The sequence below is a fragment of the Colossoma macropomum genome, unplaced genomic scaffold (genome assembly GCF_904425465.1).
Source record: "Colossoma macropomum unplaced genomic scaffold, Colossoma_macropomum, whole genome shotgun sequence".
Taxonomy (NCBI): Eukaryota; Metazoa; Chordata; class Actinopteri; order Characiformes; family Serrasalmidae; genus Colossoma; species Colossoma macropomum.
The window spans coordinates 29,865,665-29,893,317 of record NW_023494788.1 but is presented as its reverse complement, the minus strand read 5'-3'; the positions used below and the strand labels follow the sequence as shown (position 1 = coordinate 29,893,317).

General features: G+C 36.9%; 2 protein-coding genes across 11 annotated transcripts in view; one reads left to right on the top strand and one right to left on the bottom strand.

Annotated features, from left to right (window-relative positions):
* Positions 1-140, bottom strand: part of map7d3 (MAP7 domain containing 3) — a 38,921-nt gene extending 38,781 nt beyond the window's left edge. For all 10 annotated transcript variants that reach the window (XM_036569109.1, XM_036569110.1, XM_036569113.1 and 7 more), the window contains exon 1: positions 69-140. In XM_036569109.1, the coding sequence (XP_036425002.1) occupies positions 69-114 (46 nt within the window). In that variant the 5' untranslated portion in view covers positions 115-140. The remainder of the gene's footprint in view (positions 1-68) is intronic.
* A 6,185-nt stretch (positions 141-6,325) lies between these two features.
* On the top strand, positions 6,326-26,988 carry adgrg4a (adhesion G protein-coupled receptor G4a). The gene is made up of 27 exons (XM_036569108.1): positions 6,326-6,497; positions 7,440-7,558; positions 7,781-8,407; positions 10,347-10,444; positions 10,540-10,598; positions 10,820-10,874; positions 10,979-11,010; positions 11,109-11,260; positions 12,837-12,869; positions 12,990-13,075; positions 13,175-13,242; positions 13,837-13,872; positions 13,972-14,120; positions 15,040-15,166; positions 15,952-16,061; positions 16,985-17,189; positions 17,432-17,597; positions 19,087-19,236; positions 19,801-19,920; positions 20,821-20,866; positions 20,964-21,067; positions 22,005-22,126; positions 22,503-22,771; positions 23,961-24,057; positions 24,157-24,437; positions 26,049-26,150; positions 26,290-26,988. The coding sequence occupies exons 2-27, from the start codon at positions 7,462-7,464 to the stop codon at positions 26,436-26,438; spliced, it is 3,540 nt and encodes a 1,179-aa protein (XP_036425001.1). The 5' UTR covers positions 6,326-6,497; positions 7,440-7,461; the 3' UTR covers positions 26,439-26,988.
* Positions 26,989-27,653: the final 665 nt, after the last annotated feature.

The window sequence follows — 27,653 nt, the reverse complement described above, 5'->3', positions numbered from 1 at the left end:
GAAAGTCTGGCTTTACAAGTGGACGCGATGAAATCCGCAAAAACTGGTATAAAGAGATGAATTCCTACCCATTTGTGCGCGCAAGCCTTTCAGAGTCGTTGCCCCCTCCGCCATTTTTTAACCGAAGTTTTTTCCTTCTCTTTTTCTCGGACACGTTCATTAAAGCGGCGGCGCGCACAAGCCGGGGACGCGGCCACGCGCACAGAGCAGCACAGAGCACCGGAGCGCCATCTAGCGTCTGACTGAAAATTTGCACACTTAATAGTCTCCTCTGGATTAAACCCCAAAAAATACATTCGTAAAATATTTTCCATACTCCAGCGTTACTGGAGAAAAAGCGAGCTTTAAATGTTTATGAATTTGATTAGATCAGAAAAAAACTAAAAAGCGAGACAACATTCCCCTAAAAACTTACCCTGAAGAGCCTGCTGAAGGGGGCTCAGAATTTGAGGGAACTGTAGTGCCTCAGTGGTCAACCACTCCTTTAAAGAAAACAGCCTATCCCCTTGGCAAACTAAGTACTTCTTTACAGTCATTCAACACCACTTCCTCTGTCCCACCATCTCCTAAATCTTAAGCCTGCAGGGCCCTTCATTCATTTTTTAGTGGAAACTGTGCTTGGTCTCAGTTACAGACTCTGAATAATGTAGGGGCATCTGTGTTGCTTAACACTAAAGTGGGTGATAATGGAAGTGATGGAATGTCATAGGTTAAGACACAAGATGGGTAAAGCAAGCAAGTGGAAGCAGATGCATTACACTCAGTGATAATAACAGACTATAACAGACTCTTTCTGGGTTTAGTATTGAAATCTGCAGGGTAAATTCCCAGTCCCTTCATAAAACCCTTTAAGAATGCTATTTTGATTGACTGATATATAGATAGATACACCCAGTACATTTTTCTGTGTCAGGAAAAAAAGCAGAAAACATATATGACAGAATATCATAACAGTTACACAGACGAAGCCTCAACAACTACATTGACCCCTTACATGGCCAGGGCCTGCCAGCAGGACCAAAGTTTTATTAGACACTTCTATTACCTTAGAAAAGCTTAACAAGTTGCATTGAAGTCCCTGTAGTTACTGAATAATAAGCCTTAGTATGCAATAAGACTGGGATTTTTACAGCTTCCACTGTATTCAGAATCACTTTCAGTTTTTCAAAGAAACTTAAAGAGATATTTTTCCATGCCTCCAAAGTTCAGTCTCAAAAGTTGGTTGCATTTTCTGCTAGTCACAATATAAATAAGACAGGAAGAAACACCGTTGGCTTCTTAGAAATATAGAGTCCATTTTAGTCTGTGAATGACACATAATCCAATGCACTGTAATACAATTCCTCTGCAAGGTAAACAAGGGCATTATCTATTTCACCTACTCAGTGTGAAACTCTGCTCCAGCCTTTCTCTGGTATGTATACAGTAAGCCTGCCTCTGGCCGAAGTGCAGATTCCATTCAGCCTCTGACCTGTGTGCTAAAGGAACAACAGAGTGTTACAAAATAAAGGCTGTCCTTGTCAGATATCTGAGGTCTGTGGGCATCTAGCATCCCAGTCACTTCTGCTTCCTCTACCTTTTGTAGATGAGTGCATTTTTAGTGATATCAATGGGAATAGAATAGGACTGTCTGTCACAGAGCTAAACGATCCAATGAATGAGATCACAACACAAAGTCTGAAGTATCAGATACCAGAGGTCCTCTTCCTCTAACCTGGCTCTCTGCACACCTTGCAGCAGAGTAACTTCACCTGTAATTACAACTGGACACCTGGCAAATAGGGCAGCATTCTCTTTACATCAACACAGCTATTGTAAGAAAAGTCAAGTAAAATCAGACAATACTGTACTGAAGGAATAGTTTTATTCATACAGTTAAACGTTTGTGACTAAGGAAAAGGAATGTTACTGTAGTAGGACTGTCAAAGATCTCACTGATCATTACTGCCGTTATTGTCAAAATTCTTCTCATAGTCAGAGAGTAAAGTAGTGGATACCACAGAGGAATACATCAAAGTAACACACCTTCCACAGCAGAACAATGTAGAGTGGGGTATCCGCTCAAATTATCTGCCATTGAATGGAATGTCTAATGAACTGTTGAAACACATGTTGTTTGGGGTTTTTGGGGTAGCAAAAAAGAAGCCAGACACTTTTCCTGGAAAAAAGGAAAAAGAAATGGTCTTGGAACGAATTAAACAATGTATTAAACATAACTGAAATGATCACACAGTCAGAAACACAAAATATCCAAAGCCTCATGCTTGTTTTCTGTATCTGAAGTGTCTTCTTATGTAGTTCAGATTTGCACAGGCAGGCCTCATGTGGCTTTCTGACCTGAAGAGCCACTCTGTCGGCGTCCTCTTCAGACGGGGTAGAGCTAACGCTGAGCTGATGAGCCCGATTAATCAGTGCCATGCCTCTGATTAGAATCACCAGAAAAGAAGAGGCTGTGCCTGTTGCCACTCCACAATAGGTTTATATTATGGGAGTGAATAAAGGTCACTGTGTGTTTCATTGGTACATACACAGTACATAAGACATACTGCAACTCTTCTAACAATGCTGAATATATGTTGTGGGTTGGGGGTTGATCCATAAACCAGAGCTCAAATTAATACAATATACTCATCATCTTCCACCCACTGGCCACTTTATGAGGTCATATTACCTAATAGGCCCACTATATAGATTTACAACACAGGCTGTAGCTGCCGAATTTGTCAGCCATCCTCTACAGTCATATACAAATGCTTGAAGGGGTGCCTGGTCACATGGTACAAATTTCTATTTATTTTCTGAGTTTAATGTATTAAGGAAAATGATTAACATATAAAATGTCCCACAACTTTTGCACAGGACACATTTTGTTTATTTTTTCCCAATATATTTAATTCAGCAAACAGTAATTTTGCATTAAAATGTGCAAAAGTGTTTAATACAGAGAATGTGTACTTATTTATTCTTTTCAATTAAAAAATCAACAAAACATGTCATTTCTGAACACAGGACTGCTGTTGACGAGATATTATTTGGATGGTGGACCATTGTCAGCACAGCAGTGATATAGTAATGGGCATGGTCCGCCATCCAAGCAGATGCAGCCTCTTCTGGTTCTGTGGTCAGAAACAGACTGCTGTTCAAGTGCTAGAGAATAACTACCACAATTTTTCCCACAACAGATGGTTTGCAGTCTCGTACAAAGTGGACCTTCAAGGTAGAAATTTCTAATAAAGTAGCCAGTGATGTACAACTGTGCTTACCTGTTATAGGCCCATTTGGCACACTCCTTCTGCTGAAACTGCATGCTGCTCTCTAGTGGTAGATATGTAGGAAGCTCACCTTGTCTCTGTAATTTGAAGACTTTAATTATTCTTTTCATCACTTTACATATGATAGATACTTGATACAGAGCTTTAAAGAGGCAGCCTCAATCAATAATCATAGTATATGCACATCATGTGGAAAGTTAAATGGGTCTGGCTGAAAGAAAAAGTCAGCTCAGTCATTTCCATGTGTGAAAATTAATTAAACCTTTCAATGTAGGCAACTTTTTACACTTTTTACGTTCTATAAACTGCTGCTTACAAGACATTTTACAGCCCAATTCCTCTGTGAACCCATGCTGTGGCAATCTGAGAGTTTTCTCAGGCTGAGGCCTATTATTCCTGCACTACCATGCACAAACACACAGGCCGGGCTAGGGTCAATGCTACAGGAAAATCTAATTAGATTTGTTTGAGAAAAGCCCCAGCTCACTCGCTCTGATCTAAACACTTCAGCAGGAACGGTCCCCGTACTGTTTGCGGAACATCTAAGAAAACATCCTGCTGTACAGCCATGCACATAAATTCTGCAATGCTTATTCTATGGAGGCTATAAACTGCTATCTAACTGATAACAACCCCTACCCTCTTCAGAACTGGCAGCTGGATCTCACACTTTTTCAGTAGTTGCTTTTCTAATAGGCTTTTATTAGCGTGCGATAAGCTATCCAATTATTATATTAAGTATACTGCAAAGCTCAGATAAAGCAGTGAATAGTTTTATGGTTCTTAGTTCATTACTCTCTTGCTGACATTAGACTCTTAATTTGTCTAAATGTGTTATGTTTTTAAAGGGGAATGCCACAAATCTTTCAAAATTATTTCAAAAAGTTTTTCAGAGTGGTTTGATGTGAAATGGTGCGTTCTAGATAAAATTACCAACTCGGATTTCTTTACAGTGGTGGTGATAAGAACCAGGAGTCATGCAGCACAAGCATAGGCATTATATTTACTATCCAAAATGACCAGTGAGTATATATAATGTTAATAGTTAAGTATATAATGGTAAGTATATGTGAGTTAATATGTGATGTTGATAAGGTAAAATAGGGTGAGACTTTATTTGAGTGGTCCTTTTGGATGAAACAAACACTGAACAGACTCTCAGTAACATGTCAAAAGCATACGAAGGTTAGGATTAGGTTCTGGGTTGAGGTTAAGGCTAGGGTTAGGATTAGGGCCAGGGTTAGGGTTAGGTTTTGGGTAAGGTCAGGTAAGGTTAGGTTTTGCATAATGGAAGTAACAAATTAACAATACATCTACTTAATGTCGTGATATATCAACAGTACATCTACATGATATTTACTTCAGTGTATTGAGATGTTTCATTACTGCTACTTCACTGATATGGTGTTGATGTGTTACTGATAATCTGTTTATTAATAGTTTATTAATCATCTACAAAGAGTTTATTAATCATCTACAAAGGACCCTAAACTTTGTAAACTAAAGTGTTAATTAAACTTTTGGTTAGTCTTAAAAAAGTTTTATTTGCGACTAATTTGCCTTACAACACTGTGCATGTAGCTCTCCTCCATGAATGGAAGGCCAAAACATTTTCTGAAAACTATCACAAAACAACATCTAATGCATCAGGCAATGTATACATAACCGTTTCATGTGACCATTTTCTGTTAGGGAGCTTTATATGCATTAAACTCTTCAGATGTTTGGTTACTATCACCACCACTGTGAAGAATTCTGTCTCTGTAAGTTTCTCTTTTCTTTTTTACTAAAAATTAAAGTATGCAGGAACTTAGAAAAATCTGTAAAACTTGAAGCAAAGTTGCTTTTTTGTAAGTTATCTTTCTAGTTTATAATGCATACAGTCTCTAACCTGGACCACCATACTACAGAACATATACAACACTGTGCAAAAATGTATGTAAAGCTTTTTTGCTGGGCAGTAAGCATGCATTTGTTTGAAAAAACGAAACAAACTAATATTACAATATTGTAGTGCTCAGCTCTATTAAAAAGGCACTGCTTTCGCACAAGTTGCGGTGCTTTATTTTCTAGCTGTCCAACTCAATCTTTCCCCCAGCTCACATCTCCGTCTCTCTTTCCACCACACCTACACACACAGCCGGGGTGGTTCCTAGCCCCTCCCTCTCCAATCAGAGTACATAGCAAAATAAACCAAGTGCAGTTAATGCTGGAGAACACACAACTTAAACTAAGAGGCCCAAACATTTCTAGAACATGCTACAATACAAATAAACAAATAAACAATACATTATGATTTGATGTGTGACAGTGTGTTAGCTTAACCACTCTCTCCTTGACGAAACTAAGTATTTATAGTTATCATCCAGTACCTGGTCTTCTTCATCAATACTTCATTCAAATAAATCAGGTGTGCTGTTTATGAAATTCAGCTAATCCAGGCAATGGCTGAAGTGCAGCGAGGAGTCAGGAACCAATCATGTGTTTTCTAATCAAGATATCATTAACCTTTTAGAAAACAAGAAATTATTATGCTTTATTGTCTCTACGTTTACTTTATATGTTTATATTAAATAAATATATTGTTACTTAGCGTTTTTTACAGACTGCAACACATTTACATAAATAGTTTTAAATCATTTCGGTGGCTGTCTAAGACTTTTGCACAGTGCTGTATGTGTGGTAGAATGTTTTACAACCACAGGTTTTTTGTTGCTTATCATAACCTTTGTTCAGACAAGGTGCGTCTTGTCTTACATGTATGAGTTATGCAAATGACATCCCACAGTATACATAACAAGCTGTGGCTGATTTCGAGTTCACACTGTAAACATCTTCATTTTGCACTACAATCATAATGACTCAACTACAGAACATGAACCATCTTCAACAAACACATTCATTGTATCTACAGGCTATGCAGTTTTCTTTTAAGGTAGGTTAAATCACTTCATTGATACTGGCTATTAAGTTTATTGTTTTCTCTATGTTTAATGAGTAACTGTGTAGGAGAGAGTGGGAGTGGCTTTTTGCTGCAGTGAGTAAAGGTCCAGCACTTACACTGTCCTACGCACTGCCCTCATGCCAGAGATCACAGCACGGGCCTGGACTTATGGATTCAGCCAACACGGATTTCTAGATTGTGCTGAAAGGATGTGATGTGATTTCTTCTGTTGATATTGCTTCCATCAGTCGATGTGTAATACACACAGATGTTGTAACTCAGTAAGTAACATTACTGTGTATTTGTAATTGCAATAATTCTATCACTATATCGTCGCTGTCTGACAAAAACCTTGTATCTCCAAAATGGTAACTTTACAGGAGAGGGCAAAACATTCTTTACTTTTAAAGTAAGTTAATTTAAAGATGTTTTATTCCAAGTCATTTTGGAGCATTTAAATTGGTCCATCATAATGAAATTTTCACACAATGTACAGGGCAACTGATGTGTTCAAATGATGGAGAAAAATCAAAATAGACAAAAATGGAGATAAATGTTTTTCTTTGGACAGCAACGATATCACTAACTGATAACAGCTTGTGGAGTAATAATGTTTTCTTTGTGTTCTTAATGTCATATCGTTGTGCATTATCTCCTGTTGAAAAGAATATCATTGCTGTCCAAACAAAACCTTGTATCTCAATTTTTGTATTTTTCAATCTTTGACATAATTTGAAAATACCTGTTGCCCTTTACATTGTATGTAAATTTCATGAAGAATGGATCAAAAGAAATGGCCCAAAATGACCTGGAAAAAGGTCTGGTTCCATTGACTTACAATAAAAGTAAAGTATGTTTTTTCCTTCTCCTGTAAAGTTACCAATTTGGAGATACAAGGTTTTGTTCTTACAACAGTGATATCAGACGTACTGACATCAGAAAAGCAATTAAAAATTGTGTACCTTTTTGATTTAAATAGAAAATGATGGACAAAACTAATAATTGTCATTAACCCTAAATTAAGAGTAATTCAGCTGTAATGTTTACAAATATGCATAAGTATTTTTTGTTAATTATCTTCTTAAAAAACTTCTTTGCTGTTATTTAAGGAGCTATACATTTAAAATCGGAATAAAATGTGAAATGTGATATGAATAGTAAAAGATAATAAATGATGTGTTTATGGTACACTGCATGTAAATACATATCTGTTCTTTTTACAGTGTAAGTAATATCCAGCCAGTTATGTTCTCTTTAAAGACTACAGTTATGGGCAAAATTAGTGCATGTCTATCAGTCATTGTGTACATATGGATATTTGGGAGCTGTCTCTTGTGTTCAGGTAAGTAAGGTCATTGAAGTACACATACAGTTCCAGCGACATATTATATGTAATATTTTAATGTATTAAATACTGTTCTTTTAGCTTCTTAAATGCTTGAATACTGTGTAGCCTGCAAACAGTCATTCAAAGATGATAAAGCAAGATCAAAAGCAAACTCCTAATGATCAAACCTTGTTTTCATGAGCTAATGTTCTAATTCTTGTATATCATATCCCTCAGCTTCCACCAATCCTAGCCTCTGGGGACAGAAGGTGGCCTTTCTGGGCCGTTCATGTTACTGGCAGCTGAGCAAAACCTGCACTGTGCCACCTTTAGAGGAACTGAGCGTGTGTGTTGACCTCTGGAGACAGATTACCACCTCAGCCTGGACTGCCTTCGTATACAAGAAGCCCGGAGAGCTCAGTATTGAGCTGGGCTTGGCTGGAAGGGGGGGCAATTTGAAGGCGTGGCTTTTTGGAAATGAATGGACTGCTGCGTATGACTTGCCTCTTCAAAACTGGCATACTGTTTGCTTGACATGGTCGAACCGCACCAGACACTTCCAGTTGATTGTCAATGGCTCAGTTGCCCTAAGTTCTAAGCTTAACGCCTTAGCACCCAGTAGTCTGGCTCCAAATGGCACACTCACTCTGGGGGTGACCCACAGCTTTGTTGGTGGCGTTATGGACTTTGAAACAGGGACCAACTTCATGGGGGAAATAACAATGTTCCGTATGTGGCGACAAGAGCTAAACCCCCAGCAGCTCACAGAATGGAAGTGCGTGAGTGGAAATGTTGTGACCTGGAGCAAGAATGACTGGGAGTACCATGGCTGCGCACCCATAACAGACAATAGGTTAAAGTGTGGTGAGACAAACCTCTACATTCTTAACAAAAAGGGTTCTAGTACCAAAAAAAGTTCTATGACTTGTAACAGTAGTGGAACCCTTTTAGATATTATCTAGAACTATTTTTAACTGTTCTTTAAAGAACCACACACAGCAAACAGGTTTTCCATCAAAGAGAACTATTTAACCATGCAAAGAACCATATATGCATTCAAATAGAACCCGTGAAGAACCACCTTTTTAAGTATGTATTTACTGTACACTGTTAATAAATAAGGTTCCTAAAGTGTTTTTGGCTTAAACATACAGTTCTAAGAAAGGCCCTTTAATTGATAGAAACTTTAAATTATATGGAGGTTCCTCCATCTGTTTTGTGCTTTTATTGTTTCCCCCTCTGTTCCTCTGTGATTTGAGTGGTTTTATGTACCAAAAACACTTGGCTGGAATGAAAACCTGTAGCCACACCAGCCTGTCACAGATAAGATTGACGACCCCTATTCTATCGATTCAAAGAACCCTTTCTGGTACCTTTATTTTTAAGAGTGAAGACACTAGAGTTTCTAACCTGCTGAGTGATATTATTGCACAGTTTTGTGATTTTTATACACTGGCATTGGCTTGAAGCAACTTATGAAGCGCTTGATGCTCCAGGCATGTTGGGCTGGCTTTACATGGTGAAACATTCATGCAATTAGTTGCATTTTGTGAGGTGTCAGTACATAACTTATGTGCAACTTGACAGTGACATGTAGCAATTCAAAACAAAGTTGCAACACATTCCACTGATCGACTAACTAGATAAATTAGCTGCTTGTGTTGTAGCTGTCACTGTTCCTTTTTCTATGCTTGTCTTTTATCTATCTATCTGTGTTTTTTTACTATATATTTTTAGATTTTTTTCTGTTTGGATGTTAAACATTTGAAAATTAAAATTTAAGTAGCGATTCACTCATCCTGTCCTAGATGCACAAGTTCCTTGAGGAGTGTATCCCAAATTAATCTGAGATCTGTGTAAAATTAGGTGGCATCAAGAGAGGAGAAAATAAGTTAAGCTTCGTAAATTACAAAAACAACATGGTAAAGAAGAACAAATGTTTTCACAAGCAACTGTTTAAACATCTGTTGCCATTAGCTGGCTAGTTAACACAGTTGGTTACAAAAATGCTAGCTTTCCAAGACTCACATTGGTTCTCATGACTCAGGAAATTGAAAAAAAAAACTACCAACCTAGAGTCATCCTCTGTTTTATTTTCTTGTCCATTAATCTGGTAAAATCAATTATTTGAAACTTGTTCGATGTTGTCAAGTGATGCATTAACTGTATTTTGACTGGCTGTTTTTAACTCGTGCAACTGTTGTGAATGAGTTTCAAGTGACTGTACAGTTAGCTCAGGAACAGAGTTTTAAAACAATGTAAAAGTTCATAATTAATAATCCATAAAACATAACAATAACTATTTGATCTATGCTATCTAGCCAATAGTACAGTTAACCAAACTTTGTACTGAAGATACGGTGTGGTGCTGTTTTTAGGCTGTATTTTGGTAAATACCTAATTTACACAATTACCAAATATATTCAATCAGGCAGGACATGTTTGCTGTGTAAAGTTCGCTTCTTTCGTTTTACACTGGAGCTATGCTGGTAACTATATAACTAGCAAATAATGAAAGCTTATGATAACCAATTATGCATCATGCAAACTGCATTCCTGAAACTGGAGTCAATTTGTTATGTAATCTCATATAGACCTGTTTATGTGATTTCTGAGACTGTATGCTATATTATTATTTATAAAAATAGACAAAAGTACAGACAAAACTGAGACTTCAAATGGGCTGCTAAAGTTCTTAGCTATTCAACATACTTTTAATACTTTTGTTGTCCACTATTGCTTTATGCTAAAACATTTGTAATTGGTTGACACCTCTCAGTAAATGATCTCCATCTTATTTCAGAATGGTCAAAGTATCAAATAAACATGAAGTTATTGATCACTCAAAAGGCCAGTGGTGACCTAAATGGGAATGAGTCCAAGGCGATTGTGCTGAAATGGGTAAGAGATATCAGATCAATATTTACTTTCTCATAACAGCATATCTAATATTATGGGCATTGTGAACATTGCCTTTTCCTTTCCTCATGTTTTAGCTGGAGAGCATTTTGCCTCAGAACACGCTTGTGAATTCTCTGTTCCTGTCAAGTCTAAGGTAGTTACAGTTCTATGTATTAAATGTTTTATGCATCATTTCAGTTATGCATGTTGAATTTCTAATATTTGAAGGAAACTGAGTAGTTTGATTTGTCTTATTGATGCACACTGTTTGGTGCAAAGACTCTTCATACATACCTGCGTGATTTAGTTGTTTAACAACCACACATGACTTAACAAACTCTGACATGCTTTCTGTTTGTGTATGTTTCAAATCAGCCAGATGTACCAAACAGACTGTGCTCTGTGTGAACATGAAAATGCTGAATTGAAGGTATGCACACATTATTAAATAGATATGTAATCAGATAGTGACTAAGATATTATGTGTGTACAGTTGTGGCCACAACCAACCCAAGATGTTATGCTTTTTTGTAGGAGGCCAGAAATATGTCTTCTAAAGAAGAATGGTAAATGTCTCAGTTGATACATATCCATAATATGGAAATGGAATTGAATTGATACTCATTTCTTACATGAATGGCCTGTGTTACTGATGTGTTAAAAGGTTCAGCTGCCTGGTGTATGTGACAGTGAGCCCTCATGCCAGTATAGATGAGACTCAGGCTGAACTGTGGACACTGTTAATACACACCTACAACCACAGTGACCACACCATCCTTCAGACAGATCCAGCTTCTCTCAACATCCTTCCAGTTGGTATGTGTGAACAGAAAGAATGCGTGAAAAAGATCAATGTGCTCACAGCACCTCAAATTTAGCAGTCATGGGACGATCTGATGAAACTGATGTCTTATTATATACAGTATTGTGTAAAAGCCAAAGAGCACCCTTCATTTATTTCATCTGTAGTCAAAACAGCAATGAAGCAAAAGTTATTCCTTTTTCAGGATATATTTCTGAGGAGATTGACAGAAGATAATCCACTTGCAAAACAGGAGTTTCCAAAAGTGGACTTCAAAAATAAAAAAATATTAAAACTTATAGAGAAAATGGGACTAATAACCATTTAAGACCTGGTAGACCACTAAAACTTGCCATCAGATAAACAGTGCTTAAAGCTTTCATTTTTAGGCCTGTTTACACTTTGAATCAACATACGTTTTTTGGTGATCAGATTCCGTTTGGATTTTACTTGACCATATGAAAAGCCAGGTATAAACACAGTCAGAACACAGTCAGTGTTTGGATTACAATCGGATCACTCAAACCACATTTGGAGTTGGTCAGAGATGGATCTTGACCACACTTAATACAAGTGCAAACAAAAAGAAAGAAAGAAAGAAAGAAAGAAAGAAAGAAAAAAAGAAAGAAAGAAAGAAAGAAAGTGTTCAAGCCAAACTAGTAACATGGAAACAACGTCCAGGTTGATGTCCTTTTTACGCAGGGAAAGTACAATCAGATCTAATCTGGTCAAAGTATATACAGATACGATCCAGGCCGAAACACATGTTAAGGCAAGGTTTAAACAAGTTCTTTGAGAGACTGAAGAAAATCAAGCACCACTCTTGCTTCAGATCTGAAAAAATCCACAGGTGTTTCTGTCCATCTTTCCACTGTGAGAAGACAACTCAACACTATGGATCTGAAATGATGTCAAAAAGCCACTTCTGAGAAAAGAAAATAGACAAAAAAGAAGAAACTTCAAACAAGCAAATCAAACAACAAAGTTGCTGTTGTCCTCAGAACAACAGCCTGACCACCCCAGAGCCCAGATCTCAAAATCATTTAATATGTTTGAGATTACTTGGACTTTGGAGGTGTGGAAAAATTCCTGCAGATTTCTTTGAAAACCTGAAAGCAAATCTTCTGAAAATAATGGAAGCTGTAATAAAGACATTTGTATATGTAGTTGTTGAGGTTTCAGTGTAGTTTTCTGTTAAATATATGTTTCCTGCTTTTTTCCTGACACTGAAAAATGGAAAAAAAAACCTTGTACTTAATTGGCATTTTGACTGAGAATTAAATAAATGACAGGTAGTCTCTGACTTCTGCACAGTACTGTATGAAGTCTCAATCAGCCATGTAAATCTGGTGATATTCTGGGTCAAAGTGCTGTGGTGGTTAGCATTTTTCATCTAACACTCTGAATTCAGTTTGTGAAGCATATGCTAATCAGCTGATGAGATGAATCACGTGTTTAATGAGGCAGTATGCTGAAGTCTGAAGTGTTCTGGCCCGTGGGGACTGGAGCCTGACACATGTGGACTTGACACATGTGATCTCCTATGCATGCAATTTCACAAGATGCGCAATTTCTTTCTTTCTGTTGCAGCAATCATTCCTGAAAATGACTCAAACTATATAGGTTAGTGCAACCTTTAACTACTTTTCTCATTACTGCATTTATAGATGTAAAAGTGTCATTCTTTGGAAAAGGATTAAAAGATGGTTGCTTAACTCATAATAATAATTTTTCCCCACTCAGATTTTTCAGACACTTTTTACAGAGTTAATATGAACCTCACAATGAATGGCTCTGTGGAGAATGCAGCACAGACTCTTCAACACTGGGTGAATGGGTGCACTCACACACACATGTTAGAATAATACACTGAAACTCGTTATAGATGGACGCCTCTTCTCACTGTAATTCTTTCTCTTGCTCTGTAGCTTCAGCAAACATTAGGTGGAGACCGCCGGATGACAGTTCTAAATTTTAAGCTTACAACAAATCCTAAGTAAGTGGCCTGTAAACTGTAACCAGGTCTATTACTATCTATTATAATCTATGGCTTGTAACATCCTAAGGGATATTATTTGGTAACTACATGGAGTACAATGAAAACAAAAAATGTAAATGTACCTTCAACGGTACAAAGGTGGATTTAAGGTCCAACTGTGGTCCATAAATACATTTTTTCCAGGTGAAAAGATTATGGTGCAATTATGTTCCCTGGCTAAACATACTGAGATGTACCCTTAAGGGTACGACCACAGTGACAAGAGAGGTACTGCCCCAGTGACAGTTTAGTACCTTTTTTCTGAAAGTGTAGTATGTGTTTAATAAATGTTTGCACCCATTAACAGGTCTTGGCCATTTAAAGGGTTAGTTGTGAAAGGATTAAGAAGATTATAATAAAGATTAAATAAAGATTATTTTGGTTGAAAGAGATTTTTGTTGACCCTAAATTCAATGCAAATTTGAATTCTAGTATTTTAAATGTAAAAGAATTATATATATATTGATTTGGAGTGACTGTTATTCAGTTACTATGAGTATAGAATGGTGTATGATCTTTTCTGTTTGTGTTTCTTTGGGGATGTCAATCCAGTCAAAATGGCGGAGGGAAATCAGCACCAGACTCCAGGTACTTTTTGAGTGTTACACCTGTGCTTCTCTATTGTGTAGATAATTTAGTTCACTTATCAGTGAAATGAAAGCTGAGAGATGTTTCCATGTGTTACAGATATGGCTGCACCTTTCATGTCCAGGCCTTTGCTCCAGTGAATGTCAATGAAACGAGGATGCTCATTTTTGACCTCTTAACAAAAGGATTTTCCAACGGTTCCATCACAATTAATGTCTCAGCCAATCAAATCAGCATCTTACGCATAGGTATGACTTATGTACTGTAAATATTAACCATACTAGAATACTAGAATTTACACACTGTCCACTTTATTACAAACATCTACCTTTTACTTACTATGGCCTCTTTATGAGGTCCACCAACCCAGACTGTAGCCCATTTGTTGTTGTGCACTGTTTAAAGTCACCCTCTACCCGATTCACAGGACTACTGATGATCAGATATTATTTGGGTGGTGGATCATTCTTAGCACTGCTGTGTCTGATCCACTTGTACCAGCACAACACACACTAACACATCACCATTACATCCGTGCCACTGCAGTGTTGAGAATGATGCCCAATTAATACAGACAATTGGAGAACAGGGTAAAAGGGGACAACAAAGCATGCAGAAAAACAGATGGACTACAGTCTGTAATTGTAGAACTATATATATATACTAAAGGTACTAAAGGTACTAAACTGTCACTGGGGCAGTACCTCTATATATATATATTTTTTTTTTTTGCTGAGTTTAGCATTTTGGAAAAAGAAACCTTTGTATAGGCCAAATTTTAATATGTTAAATTCAGCAAATAAACGCTACTTGTGTCTTAAAACATACAGAAGTGTGTTCTCTGTAGGGGATTTGTACTTGACTGTATTGTGTATCCTGTATCCCTTTACAAGCATTCTGCTTTCTCTGTTTCAGTGGTGTAGTTTGTTGAGAGCTGTTATGGTGCAGGGGACAAAGCTTTTATCTTTTGCATATGACATATGATACAGGAACAAACAACTTAACCATAGTTCAGTGAAAAAAAAAACGGTCTGATGTATTACAATAGTAAGATATATCTCTTCTAGTGACTGCAGTATAGATAGATAGCAGTAAATTATTTGATGTTGTAAAAGCCAGCTGTCCATGCTTACATGCAGATTTTAAGAATGCTGTTTATTTGTTCAGAGCCTGGGCTTTGTCCAGAGGATACCACTCAAACGGTTTATGGCCTGTACACATGGCCCTCCATACAAGCCCAGGACACATATGAAATGAAGTGTGAGAAGGGCCATGACAGTGCCACAAGACTCTGGTAAGCAATTTACACCATCACATCTATCACTGAAGCTGACAGCAGGGGTTTTGCTTTAGTTTTTATTCTGATGAATGAACACAATGCCCAGTGCTCCTAAATCAAAAATACAGTTGATTTAAGCTTTTATTGTACTGACTGTCAAGTTATGATACAGCTGTACTATAGCTGATATCACATAATACCTGTCATTTCTTTACTACTTTTATTGTAAATTCTATGGTGTAGACAGTATAAATATTATGTTTCCACAGAGATGCTAAACCAGAGTACGGCAGGCCCCTCGGGTAACACTCCCTTTTTCCATGTGTCTTTGCGTCACACAGCACACACTCTAAACGCTCAGTCTTCAGCTGGCTGGACTGATTAATAAGCCTTTTTATATGATTATACCAAGCAATATCCCCAGTTGAACCATTATCTGTAAATATAATGCATGAATTATCTCAAATAACTCAAATATTAATCCTCAGACAGATGAAGATAACAATGCAAATTTAATAATCGTAAGATAAAGGCAATTTATTTTATGGAGCGTCAGCATTTTTATATTGCAGGATTCTGGCTGTTCTCTAATGTTAACCACAGCTTTCATTGTGTTTGCTCTCTGACTACCGTAACTACTGAGAAGGAAAGTAGCTGTCAAATGTTTTTCAGAAGGAAGTTCACATCATTAAACCAGAACTGTTTTTAGAAAAACATGTTCAATGTGTACATACAGCCTTGATTTAATGATGAATTAATTTTTATGTGTTAAAATGAATTCATTTTCTTGTTTTCCTCAGTAAACTGGATGGCAACACTGATGGAGTGATTTGGGATCCCCCAGATATGTCAAGATGTGAGAAGGTCATGACTGATATTGATGATTTGGAAGGGATCACAGTTACGGCAAGTAAGTGCTTCATATCATATGTGTATGTTGTAACATTTTCAGATGATTGCTTATGACATGTACTACGCACAACCTGTGTTAGCCATCCTCCACCTCTACATCAGTGATCGGTTTCTGGCCACAGAGCTGCTCTTGGCTTGATATGTTTTGGTGGTGGGCCACTCTCAACCTAGCAGTGACACTAATGTCTGATTCACTCATACTAGCACCACACACACTGCCATATTAATATCATATCAGTGAGAATGAGCATGGCCGAACCCCAAGGAATATCTGTCAACAGTGGTCCTGTGGTCAGAAATAGGTTTTCACATCTAATAAGAGGGAGGTTTGAGCTAAAAAAAAAAAAGCTGCCTCTTCTCATGAGCTAATGCTAAAGCTAACGCTGAAGCTAGTCATCTCTATGCTGAGGAGACCCCAGCATCTTTTAGACAAGGATTTTATCCTTAACAGTGCAAATGAGGGCATGTGTAGGAGTGTTAATATTTATCTATACACAGAATATTTTAACCATAAACTACATTATGAAAAGTTAGCATAGCTAGCTAACTCAACATTGTTATAAGATGTCATTTGTAATTTGAAATCACATTAAAGTTTGTATTAACAAATACAGTAAGCCAACATAATTCTGCCTGTAAATAGTTTTCACGCCGAGCTCTGGTGGTGAAAGTCCATATAAAAAAGACCTGTCCTTTTGGCAGCCATCTTTGCAACGCCTCAGGGCAGATATTTCCAGCCATACATCATTTCCCCTTTTTGTGTTGTAAGCCATAGCTAGAAGCCTTTAATGTTATTAAATAGAGCCAACTATTATCCTCTTAGCCGTTACTTATATCCTTTTACTTCTTTTCCTACTTTTTTATATTCACTTTTTCCAGTGTAAGGACTCTGAACATGCCTTTGTACTCTTTCTCCTCTAGACAATTCAGCAGATGTTTTGGGCATGCTTGAGAACCTGCTGCATAATGAGACAGACTTGAGTTTGTCCCAGCTGAACACTGTGCTGCAGAAACTGTCTGAGATCACTGAAGTTGGCATCATGACCACTCAGCTTGCTGACAACATCATTAGTGTGGTTTCAGATGTCTTAGATTCCACATCCTTTCTTGCCCAAGCTACAAACAAGTAAGTATAGCAGAAGCTGTTCTGTGTAATTCTTTGTAATGAAGCAGTAGAGCTGAATGACAGTATCAACAGTATCTCAGATGGGGAATTTAAAAGACAGCTTTAGGGAGCTTTAGTGCTCCCTAAAAAGGATTTACTGGAGTTGACACATCTACATTATAAAGTATCAAAAATATGTGGTACCATCACATTGCGTCTGAACTCTTCTCTCTCTGTCTGCTCTCTTCTTTTGTATGGTTCAGAATCCTCTCAATCACAGAAAGGGTGGGAAACAGGATGGATTTCTCTGGGTTTTGTCACAGCACCACAGCTCCTTCACTTGCGCTGCAGCTAATCAACCTGGAGACCGAGGAGTTCCAGGGACTTACATTTGGAGTGTCCTCCTTCCAGGCAGGCCTATCTCCTGAGGTGAGACACCCTCATGTCACCATTGACCTAACACTTCAAATGATCAATAACATTATTGAAATGGTGGAAAAGTGTTATTCTAGAGATGCAGTATTACTTTCATACAACACTATAAAATCATTTTAAACCTTAATTTTATTTACTTTTAATCACTTTTTTCTGTAATATAATAATTCAATGTATTGATATTTGTTTAATTGCTTTTGTAATGGTACAAGCTAAATTTCAAACAGAATTATCACTTAATAAAACTTATTTACTGCTATTGAAAAAACTGTCTTTGTACTTAGACACCCATATAAATGTCTTTTGTCATTAGAGATACATTTTTTATAAATAAACACTATTTTATAAATAAACATAATAATAATAATAATAATAATAATAATAATAATAATAATAACAATAATAATAATAATAATAACAATATTTTTGTTTTCCTGGGGTCATACTATACCACCTGAGGTAAACTAACCACTCAAAAAAAAACATTTTTTCAATATTTGTAAAAGGGCTACAGACCATTAAGTTCACATGGGAATCTTCTCTATGATGTAATACACTGCCCACTCTTTCTAAAAAAAAAAAAACAGGATTAAAGTTTTCTGTTGTGCCATGTGCATTTGAGGAAATCAGAATTAAAAGAAAAACATCTTTCAGTGGGTTCAATATTTTTTGATTTTGCAACATGTTCATGTTTTAAAAGGTTCAAACTTAAAATTATGCCAAACTATTTAATTTTGAATTTCTTTTATGACCAAATTACCCATTTAAATGGTTTACTTAGTCTGCATTTATAGCTGGAGCGTTGCACCACCTGACATTTTTAGGGACCCATAAATGCCTAAAATTAATTTGATTCTGATGCCCTGAAAATGCGCATAAGGGAGGCATTGTAGGATAATGTGATATCAGTCATTGTCTATTTATTAAGTTATTTAATAGGGAAATAATGGACTTCATCATGACAAGTGTGCATCATATCATTAACCCAAAACCAATTTTGTTGCAGATGCATGTATAGAATGATTCTCATAGGATGCTAGAGGATGCTAGGATGCTACAACTTCACAGGTTTCAACTAATTTGTAGGAAGCCATAAAAAAATGTAGGAATGTTAGGCGTGTATAGAATGATGAACAGAGCTATAGATGATTCCTTAATGACTAAGAAAGCTGTAAAACACAGTACTTAACATTAAGGGTGAGAATACAGTTAGAATAAAATAAGTCCAGAATGCTTTATATTTGAAAGTGATGATCAAATCTAAGATAGAAAACGTACTTTAAATCATTACAGATAATCACTATATATTATTTATCATTTAAGAATTTCTTGTTGCTCCCAAAGGTATCTAATACATCTAAAGACACCTTCAATCTTCCAGTTTATAATTTTTCAGTATACAATGTATAAGTAGTCGCTTCAGAGAAGGATATTCTCCCAGTGTTGCTCTCTGTAATAAAGCATAATCTTCTCTCTATTGCAGATATTTCTCAACCAGGCTTTTGCAGAGTCGTCTCCCAGCTCAGTGGCATCTATATCCTTACCCCTCACTCTGGAGAACTTCTTCCCCCAAAACAATCAAAACATGAGTCGCATTCAGTTTCATTTCTATGGCACAGAAAATCTCTTTGAGGTAACTGCCACCTCCAGAATTCTTATGTGTGAAAGTACAATTTACTTGTTCTCTTATACTCAAAAGTATTAAAATTAAATTCTTAAAAGTCTTAAAATTTATTAGGGTTTGTTATCCTCTTACTTTTGGGTGTTTTAAATGTATTATATGAAATCAGCCTTGAATGTTTCATTTAAACTAAACAACCTCCCTTACCATATTACAGTAACTCCTCTGTAACATAATGCTTATTTACACAACTGTACAGATGTTACATTTTTACAACAGTCATATCTTTTTGTAATATTCTGTATATAAGAGTATTTATGGTATATTTCTACTCAGATCTGCATACATATCGATATACTTATCTGCATATGTACATATTCACACATCTCTTTATCTTTTATTTTATTTACTGTTTTGTATTGTATTTTTCCCATAGTTAAATACTTGTTAGCAGTCTGTGTGCTTGTCTGGTCTGTTCAGTGTGTTACATGTCATACATGTCTGCACTCACCAAGACAAATTCCCTGTGTATTTAACATACTTGGCAAAATAAAGTGATTCTGATTCTCATTATAGGACCCTAGTAGCAGCCTGACATTGAATTCCTACGTGCTGTCTGCCAGTGTAACCAATGCTACTGTGAATGACTTGAAGGATCCAGTGGTTGTCACTGTCCTTCATCTTCAGCCCAAAGAAGTATGTAACCACTTGGGTAATATCGTTTGCATCCCAACAAACAAACAAACAGTCAGAAATCCATGAAATAGAACTGGTGGAAAGTGTCATAATTATTGTTGCCAGCAGGTGGTAGTGATCCTTTCAATAATGGTTCACTTACAGGACAGTTCCACTGATTTTTCAAAAACTATGCACAATTACATCATTAAGATATAAACTACATAACTTAGAGTGGTTTGATGTGAAATGCTCCATTCTAGAGACACTTACCAAGTTCACAGTGGTGGTGATTGAATCCAGACGTTCAAAGTGTTTAATGCCTCTAAAAGCTGCATCACATAAGATGATTACACAAAATAGTTATCAATAGTTCAGATATTGCTCTAAAACATATTTTTTAAAATCCATCACTGGTAGAGAAGTTCATTAAGGCTCTTATGAGCAAAATAGATCCCAAAGAAAATATGTTTTTTTTCTAGATAGCCACAGTTTGACCATTATTAACGTCACGTAAAATCACAAAAGACACGTGTAGGTTCACTGGTGGTTTTTGATAGTAAATAAAATGGCTATAATTGTGTTGTTGGCAGTGTGACCCTTATCACCACCATTGTAAAGAAAGTTTCTGTATGATGCACCAATTCACATCAAAACACTGAATGTATTTATGTTTGAACCACTGAATTCTGCAGAAATTCTGTAAAAATCTCTGGAATTCCCCTTTGAATGGCATCAGCAACTTAATGGGCAGCAACAAGTCAGTGCATTTTTCCCCCATCACTGCCTCTGGTTTCTGTCAGCTGAATACTGTCTTGCAGTAAAGCACCAATTAGATCAGTTAGTCATTTCAGTTAGATCAGTTAGCTAGTCATCACACGTGTAAAAGAACAGTGCTTCACCTCATTTTCCCTCTTGCAGGACTACAGCACGGCCCAATGTGTGTACTGGAACTTAGAGAAGAACAGTAAGCTTAATTTTATAATGTTCCGTACAAGGCTGACATCTGTGTGTGTAGTACATTTCAGTAAGTGTCAATGTTTGTGCATTTGTCTTTGTGACAGATGGAAAAGGTGGATGGGATGATAATGGATGCCAGGTTAAACACACCAATGTCACTCATACATCCTGCATCTGCTTTCATCTCACACATTTTGGAGTGCTTCTGGTAAGCAGTGTGAATACTGTCACATATATTGTCATAGTGTGATATGTAATAAAGTGTCAGATTAAAGATATCACAACTCCTTACATTGTGTAAATATTTCCTGATGAATGGACCAATAATTTTGGAATTGTCCAAAATTACTTAGAATTAAATGGAATTACATTAATGTATAGTACTGTGCAAAAGTCCACATTTCATTTATTTAATTTTCAGTCAAGATGGCCATTAAGTACAGGATATTGATTTTGCATAATCAGGAAAGGAACTGAAAAAAAAACATTTATTTGACAGAAAATTAAAACCAAAATATTGGTTTATTATGATCCACATAATCTCAAACACATTCAATGATGTTGAGGTCTGGATGCTGGGGTGGACAGTCCATTGTTCTGAGAACATCAGCAGCGTCTTTGTTTGATTTGCAAATTTTGTCAATTTTTGCCTATTTCTTTTTCTCAGTAATGGCTTGACAGCTACACGTCTTTTCAAATCATTTTTACACCATTGGCTTGTCTTCTCACCATGGAGGTGGATTTTTTATATCTGACGCAAGAGTGAAATTTGATTTTCTGTATCTCAAAGATGGAAATTTTAAGTACTATTTATCTGATGGTGACAGTTTCGATGGTCTACCAGGGATTTCATGGTTGTTAAGAGTCCTATTTTCTTTAAATCTTTAACATTTTTTAAAAAATCTCCCAAAAAATAAGTAGCTTGTACTTACTGGACATTTTAACTAGAAGTTAAATAACTGAAGGGTGGTCTCTGGCTTCTGCACAGTACTGCACATCAAAGTTAGGAACAGTTTTGTTTGTCCTGTTACATTACCAAATCAAAGATACAATGTTTTGTTATGACACCGATGATGTGTTCAATATCCTAACACGCCTTCTGGAATATTTTCTATAATACTTAAGCCCTAAATCCTATCTTTCAGGATGTCTCCAAAACGCCAATAACCCCAACAGATAACATGATTCTGACAGTCATTACATACCTGGGCTGTGGCATATCATCTGTGTTTCTAGGCACCACTTTGCTGACTTACATCGCCTTTGGGTGAGTTCACAGTCATGAATTATCACCACGCAGTATAAGATAGTAGATAATGTACAAACTGGGCATTCAGCATATCATTGGTTAATCATATCATGATCTTAGTAATATTCTAGATGGCTGCAGTATGTAAATAAGCCCTCTAACCAATCACAGTGTTTAATGCTCTGTGCTGTGGTCATCTTGAGCAATCACAGCTCCAGATGACTATATAACATTAATGATTCACTATTGTGTTTTAAATATATTGCAAGACATCTCACAATCTCAATACGCTGCAATACAATTGTAGTGCTAGTATTTTGTCTATATGGTTCAGCCATAGTTCAGACTCCATAATTACATGCAATCTCTTCTGCTTTGTCCTCTCCTTTTATAGAAAGCTGCGTCGTGATTACCCGTCTAAAATCCTCATGAACCTATCTGGGGCTTTGTTGGGTTTGAATATGTGCTTCCTGTTAAACTCATGGCTTGCTGAATTCAACAATTATGGCCTCTGCATTGCTGTGGCTGCCATTCTCCACTACTTCTTACTGGCCTCATTCACCTGGATGGGACTAGAGGCGATAAATATGTACCTGGCCTTTGTCAAAGTCTTTAATGTCTACGTGCCCTCTTACATCCTTAAATTCTGCGCACTTGGATGGGGTGAGACATATAATATAATATGTAGTTAACAAAAGTACTGTGCAAAAATCTGAGACTATTCTTCATTTAACTAAGCTCCAGTCAAAACAGCCATGAAATCCAAGAGACATTTCTGAGGACACACAAGATATAATATAATCCATTTGCAAGGAGATGCAGAAAGCCAAAGGAAAATAAGTGAAAAAACAGTTTCCAAAACAAGGGTTTAAAAAAATATCAAAAGATACAGAGAAAATGAGACTCATAACAACTGTGCAACACCTGGTAGACCACCAAAACTGTCACCATCAGATAAACAGCACTTTCATCTTTGAGGTTTTAGCTCTTTCAGTTTAGCTCCACTCTTGCTTCAGATCTGAAAAAAATCCACCAATGTTTCTGTCCATCCTTCCACTGTGTGAAGACAACTCAACACTATGAGTCTGAAAGGATGTCTATCTATTATTAGAGCTATTATTTGCAAATTAAAAAAGAAGTTGCTGGTGTTCTCAGAACAGCCCAGAGCCCAGACCTCAACATCACTGAATGTGTTTGCAGATGCAGAACATGCAACCAGCTCTGAACTTTTGAAGATGTGGAAAAAAGTTCTCCTGAAAAGAATTGAAGCTGTAATAAAGTCAAAGGGTGGACACACAAAACACTGAATGAAAAAGGATATAATAGCTGGTTGTTGAAGCTTTAGTATAATTTTCTGTTAAACTTACGTTTAACCCTGATACAGAAAATAAATAACTTGTACTTACTGGCCATGTTGACTGGAAACGAAATAACTGAAGGGTAATCTCTGACTTTTGCAAAGTAACTGAATGAAATGAAGGACAAATTTAGTAAAGAGTTTAGTACTAAGACAGGGCACGTTGTTGTTTTACAGAATTTGTCCTTAAACTCCCGGCTTGTCCTTCAGTTAATCTTCTTCCAGCTTGTTAAAGGGGAAATACTTGGAATGATTTGGTAACTAATATGAAAGGAATAAATAAGTTATGTAGACCTGAGAGTGAAGTTAGGTGTTTTCCCTGCTCTAACATCCCTGATTCAACTTATCAGCTAATTATCAGTTCATCTATAATGCATGTAATGTTGAAAAACACAAAATAGGATGCAGGGTATCTCTGAAAGTACAGCTGATGTTAAAAATGATTGGAAAATGGTCATTGCCTCGTGGTGTTAATGTCTGAAATGTTCTTTTCAGGTTTGCCTCTGATAATTGTTAGCATAGTGCTTGCTGCAGATAAAGACTGCTATGGCAGCGCTGTGTCCATAACACCAGTCAACAGTACTTCACCTTTGTAAGTGTCTGTTTTAGGTAGTTCAGTCTTCCTAGTGAACACCTGCATCAGACAGAATCACTAAACCATTGCTGTGCCCTCTTCCTGTGTTTTCTGCAGTTGCTGGGTGCAGAATGACACAGCGTTTTTTGTGACGGTGGTGGCATTTGTGGTTCTGATCTTGCTCTCTAACATCTGTGTGTTCGGCTTGGTGTTGGCCCAAATCCGTGGTTTGCATCTCAGTAAGGCGGCGGGCACTAGCAGAGGAATACTACATGACCTGCGTGTGGTGGCCAGCCTCACTTGCCTGCTGGGCCTTACCTGGATTTTGGCCTTTTTTGCCTGGGGTCCTGTCCAACTGCCCCTCCTCTACCTCTTCTCTGCCCTCAACAGTCTGCAGGGTAAGACAACTGGGCTGCAGATAGATCAGAGGCAAAGCCTCCTGAGTCGGAGATACACTACGTGTCCAGAAGTATCCAAACACCTGCTTGTCCCATGTTTCTTCTGAAAATAAGGGCATTGGAAGTTTGTCCCCGCTTTACTGCACTCTTCTTGGAATGCTTTCCACTGGACATTGAGATGTCCATGCTGGGTTTATCATTGAGCCACAGTAACTATATTAAGGTATATCAGGTACTAATGCTGCCAGTTTAGGTCAGGCCTATAAATGACCATCTAACTCATCCCTAAAGCGTTTGATGGTCTTTTATCAATCCAAAGTGCATGATAAATCATTTGAGGGTATATTCAGGATAACAAAATTTAAGAAAATGTTCCCATCATAGATTTGCTTATTTTTTCATAAAATAATGTTATTATTTCAAAAGAGAGTGTGTAAAAAGTTAGGCTTATATTTTATTGTCTGGGGCTAAATTTGCATAAAATGCATAAAATTTAGGGTGTGTTTAACTACCAAATGCTGAAAAAAACTATATACACTGTGTGCTTTGAAGCAAATTTATACATCCCAGATCCCGTCAAATTTATACATCCCATCTTCAGATCTTTCAAACTTTAATATTTAGTATATTATACAGTACTTAAATATTTCATTCATCTAATAGTTCAATTAAGGCTGCACACACTTTTTTCTACACCTCAGAAACTAATAAAGACACAGGTTTTGCACACTGCCTACTGAGCACCATGACTTTTTTCTCTTAAAAAATACTAAGCAAATCACAGATGGTTAGGCAGTTGGTGATTTCACATGAAGTGACCCTTTAAACTCCTCTCGCTGGTGCCACATTTGTGTGCAGCTGCTTTTCTACAGAGATGACATAGCAGTGTCTATGCACTGTATCACCTGTGTCAGCAAAGTGTGCAAAATTTACTGAATTTATTAATTAAAAAGTCTGTCTGGACACTTTTGTACATATTAACTGTGTTCCAAAAGCTGGAACGCTAGAGAAAGTTGACTGCACTCTCTTTAGCACTGTACTATGAAGGCCACTTGGTCACAATCATCAAAAAGGAGTTGGAGTTGATTGATGAAATTTTACGGAGGAAATACTGTTGATGTGAGTGATAATAAGCTGGCAAGCAAAACATAGCATGTTTGTTAGCATGCCATGCTGCAAAGTAATAACTGTTCAGCCTGCTTAAAGCAGGTGCCTTTGAATTCCTACATTTAATTCACACCCTCTGGAGAAACACTAAAGAAACGTATACTTTACTGTACTATTTTTCTGGCTTTTTAGGCAGCATGTAGTAGTTTATTTCATTTGTCTTAAACTTTCTTCAGGGGCATATATGTGCACAAAGGATTCTGACTGCCCGAAGTCCATAAAGGCTGTGCTTCTTGGCCCTATGCTATTAGCACAACAAAACATGTAATTTGCCCAGGAGGCGCCCAGACATTTGCATACAAATGTACAGTATTTCAGCTCTTCAGTGTTTTGAAAGACTCTTGGAACAACTGCAAATATTACGCATCTACCTATATACCTAGAAATATATAAGTCATTATTCTGCTTGATGTGTATATGATTTACTGAGTTTTCATGTTTCAGGGTTTTTTATCTTCCTGTTCCACTGCCTCATGAAAGAGAACGTCCGTAAGCAATGGAGGATTCACCTCTGCTGTGGAAAATTCAAACTCACTGACTACTCAGGTGAGGTCAAGAGCACACTGAGATATTCATTATACAAAAGTTATGTGTTACATTACATAAGCAGGAGCATGATGCACAGACCATTTAAAAGCATATCAGGGTGAGTTAATGAAAATTGCTATCTGACCTTTAATCCTAGACTGGAGTGGCTCAGTAACAGCTGGGGGAAGAGCTAAGAGTGGAAAACTGGTTCACACGCCATCAGAAACCACAAGCGAACGGAAGATCTCAGACTCCTCTGGGAATGGAGGAGACAAAACAAAGGAAAGAGACAATGGTGCTGGGTGACTGGCCTAGAGGACAGTCTGTAAGACTTTGGGGCACTGTCTTTAAGGCTAGGGCACTGCGTGAATGAAAATTACCTCAAAACAACAGTTCAGTTAAAAATCAAATGTACACAAAAAAGCAATGTACAAACAGAATTCAAGCTTCCAGATGGCCACTACCACTGTTTTCAGCTATGTGACATACTTCTGTACATCTTGTACATCTTTATAGATAACATCATCTGATACAGTGTTAGAAACTACACAAACAAGTCTATTTGAGATGAATTAACAACTTAATGTGGTTTGAGAGAAGTGAGTGATGATTTAACCATGCAGTTTATGTGATGCTAATTGGTGACTATAGGCCTCCATTACTTATTACCTACATTAGCATTTTAGCTTCAGTACTAAAATAAAGAAACTTTAGACACCACACATGGCTGATTGTCTACATCCAGGGAAGAGGAAAATTGTGTACATTTGATTTTTGACTGAACTGTTGCTTAAATTTGTCTAAAAATATCTCTGCTCACCTAAAACAAGAGGAATGAGCTCAAAAAGGAAAATAAGATTATTCCAGAAAGGGACAATTCATTATGTACTTTTGTCTTTTCCTCTTTAAATTATTTTGCTTGTCTAAACTGGTACTTACAGACAGTACTGTGCATCATGCAGCGTTTGGGCAGGCTGTTATTTACATTCACTGTTTTGTGAAGTGCCTTCCAGGTAGTGAAGACTAATTACAGAAAAGACTGTTAGTTTGTCAATGCTGTTAACTTCTTATGAGTTCCAGTGGTCACTGTAAAACATCACACAGATGTATGTATACCATGAAGAATTTTTCAGTACATAAACAGTAAATACAGTATTTTTGTGGCTGGTGGGCTAGCAACAGCTGCAATTTAAAACAATCACAATCTTTTGGAAATTTGATCTGATACCAAAAATGGCATTTGGAAATGATCTCAAGTGTCTTACATTAAGCAGCAATGCCAGAAAAAAATCAATACACAACACACACACTAGCCCATATGGTGAATGTGACTGCTCGGCTACATAACGCCAAACTGTTGGATAACTAATTGTGATTATTAGTACTATGATATATTAATGATCTAAACAATTTAATGTGGCTTAGAATTATATGGTATTATCTAATATTTTTGTTGAATTGGAGTTATATGCATATATTTATCATTTAATGCTGTTTATTGTTGCTGTAGTGATTTGTTTT

What these genes read in the sequence shown, in the direction of transcription:
- adgrg4a (XM_036569108.1), top strand. Translation starts at nt 7,462, where the DNA reads ATGTTCTCTTTAAAGACTACAGTTATGGGCAAAATTAGTGCATGTCTA. An exon ending in GAGCTGTCTCTTGTGTTCAG is followed by an intron (nt 7,559 to 7,780) that starts GTAAGTAAGGTC and finishes CATATCCCTCAG; the next exon opens with CTTCCACCAATCCTAGCCTC. An exon ending in GCACAGAAAATCTCTTTGAG is followed by an intron (nt 19,237 to 19,800) that starts GTAACTGCCACC and finishes TTCTCATTATAG; the next exon opens with GACCCTAGTAGCAGCCTGAC.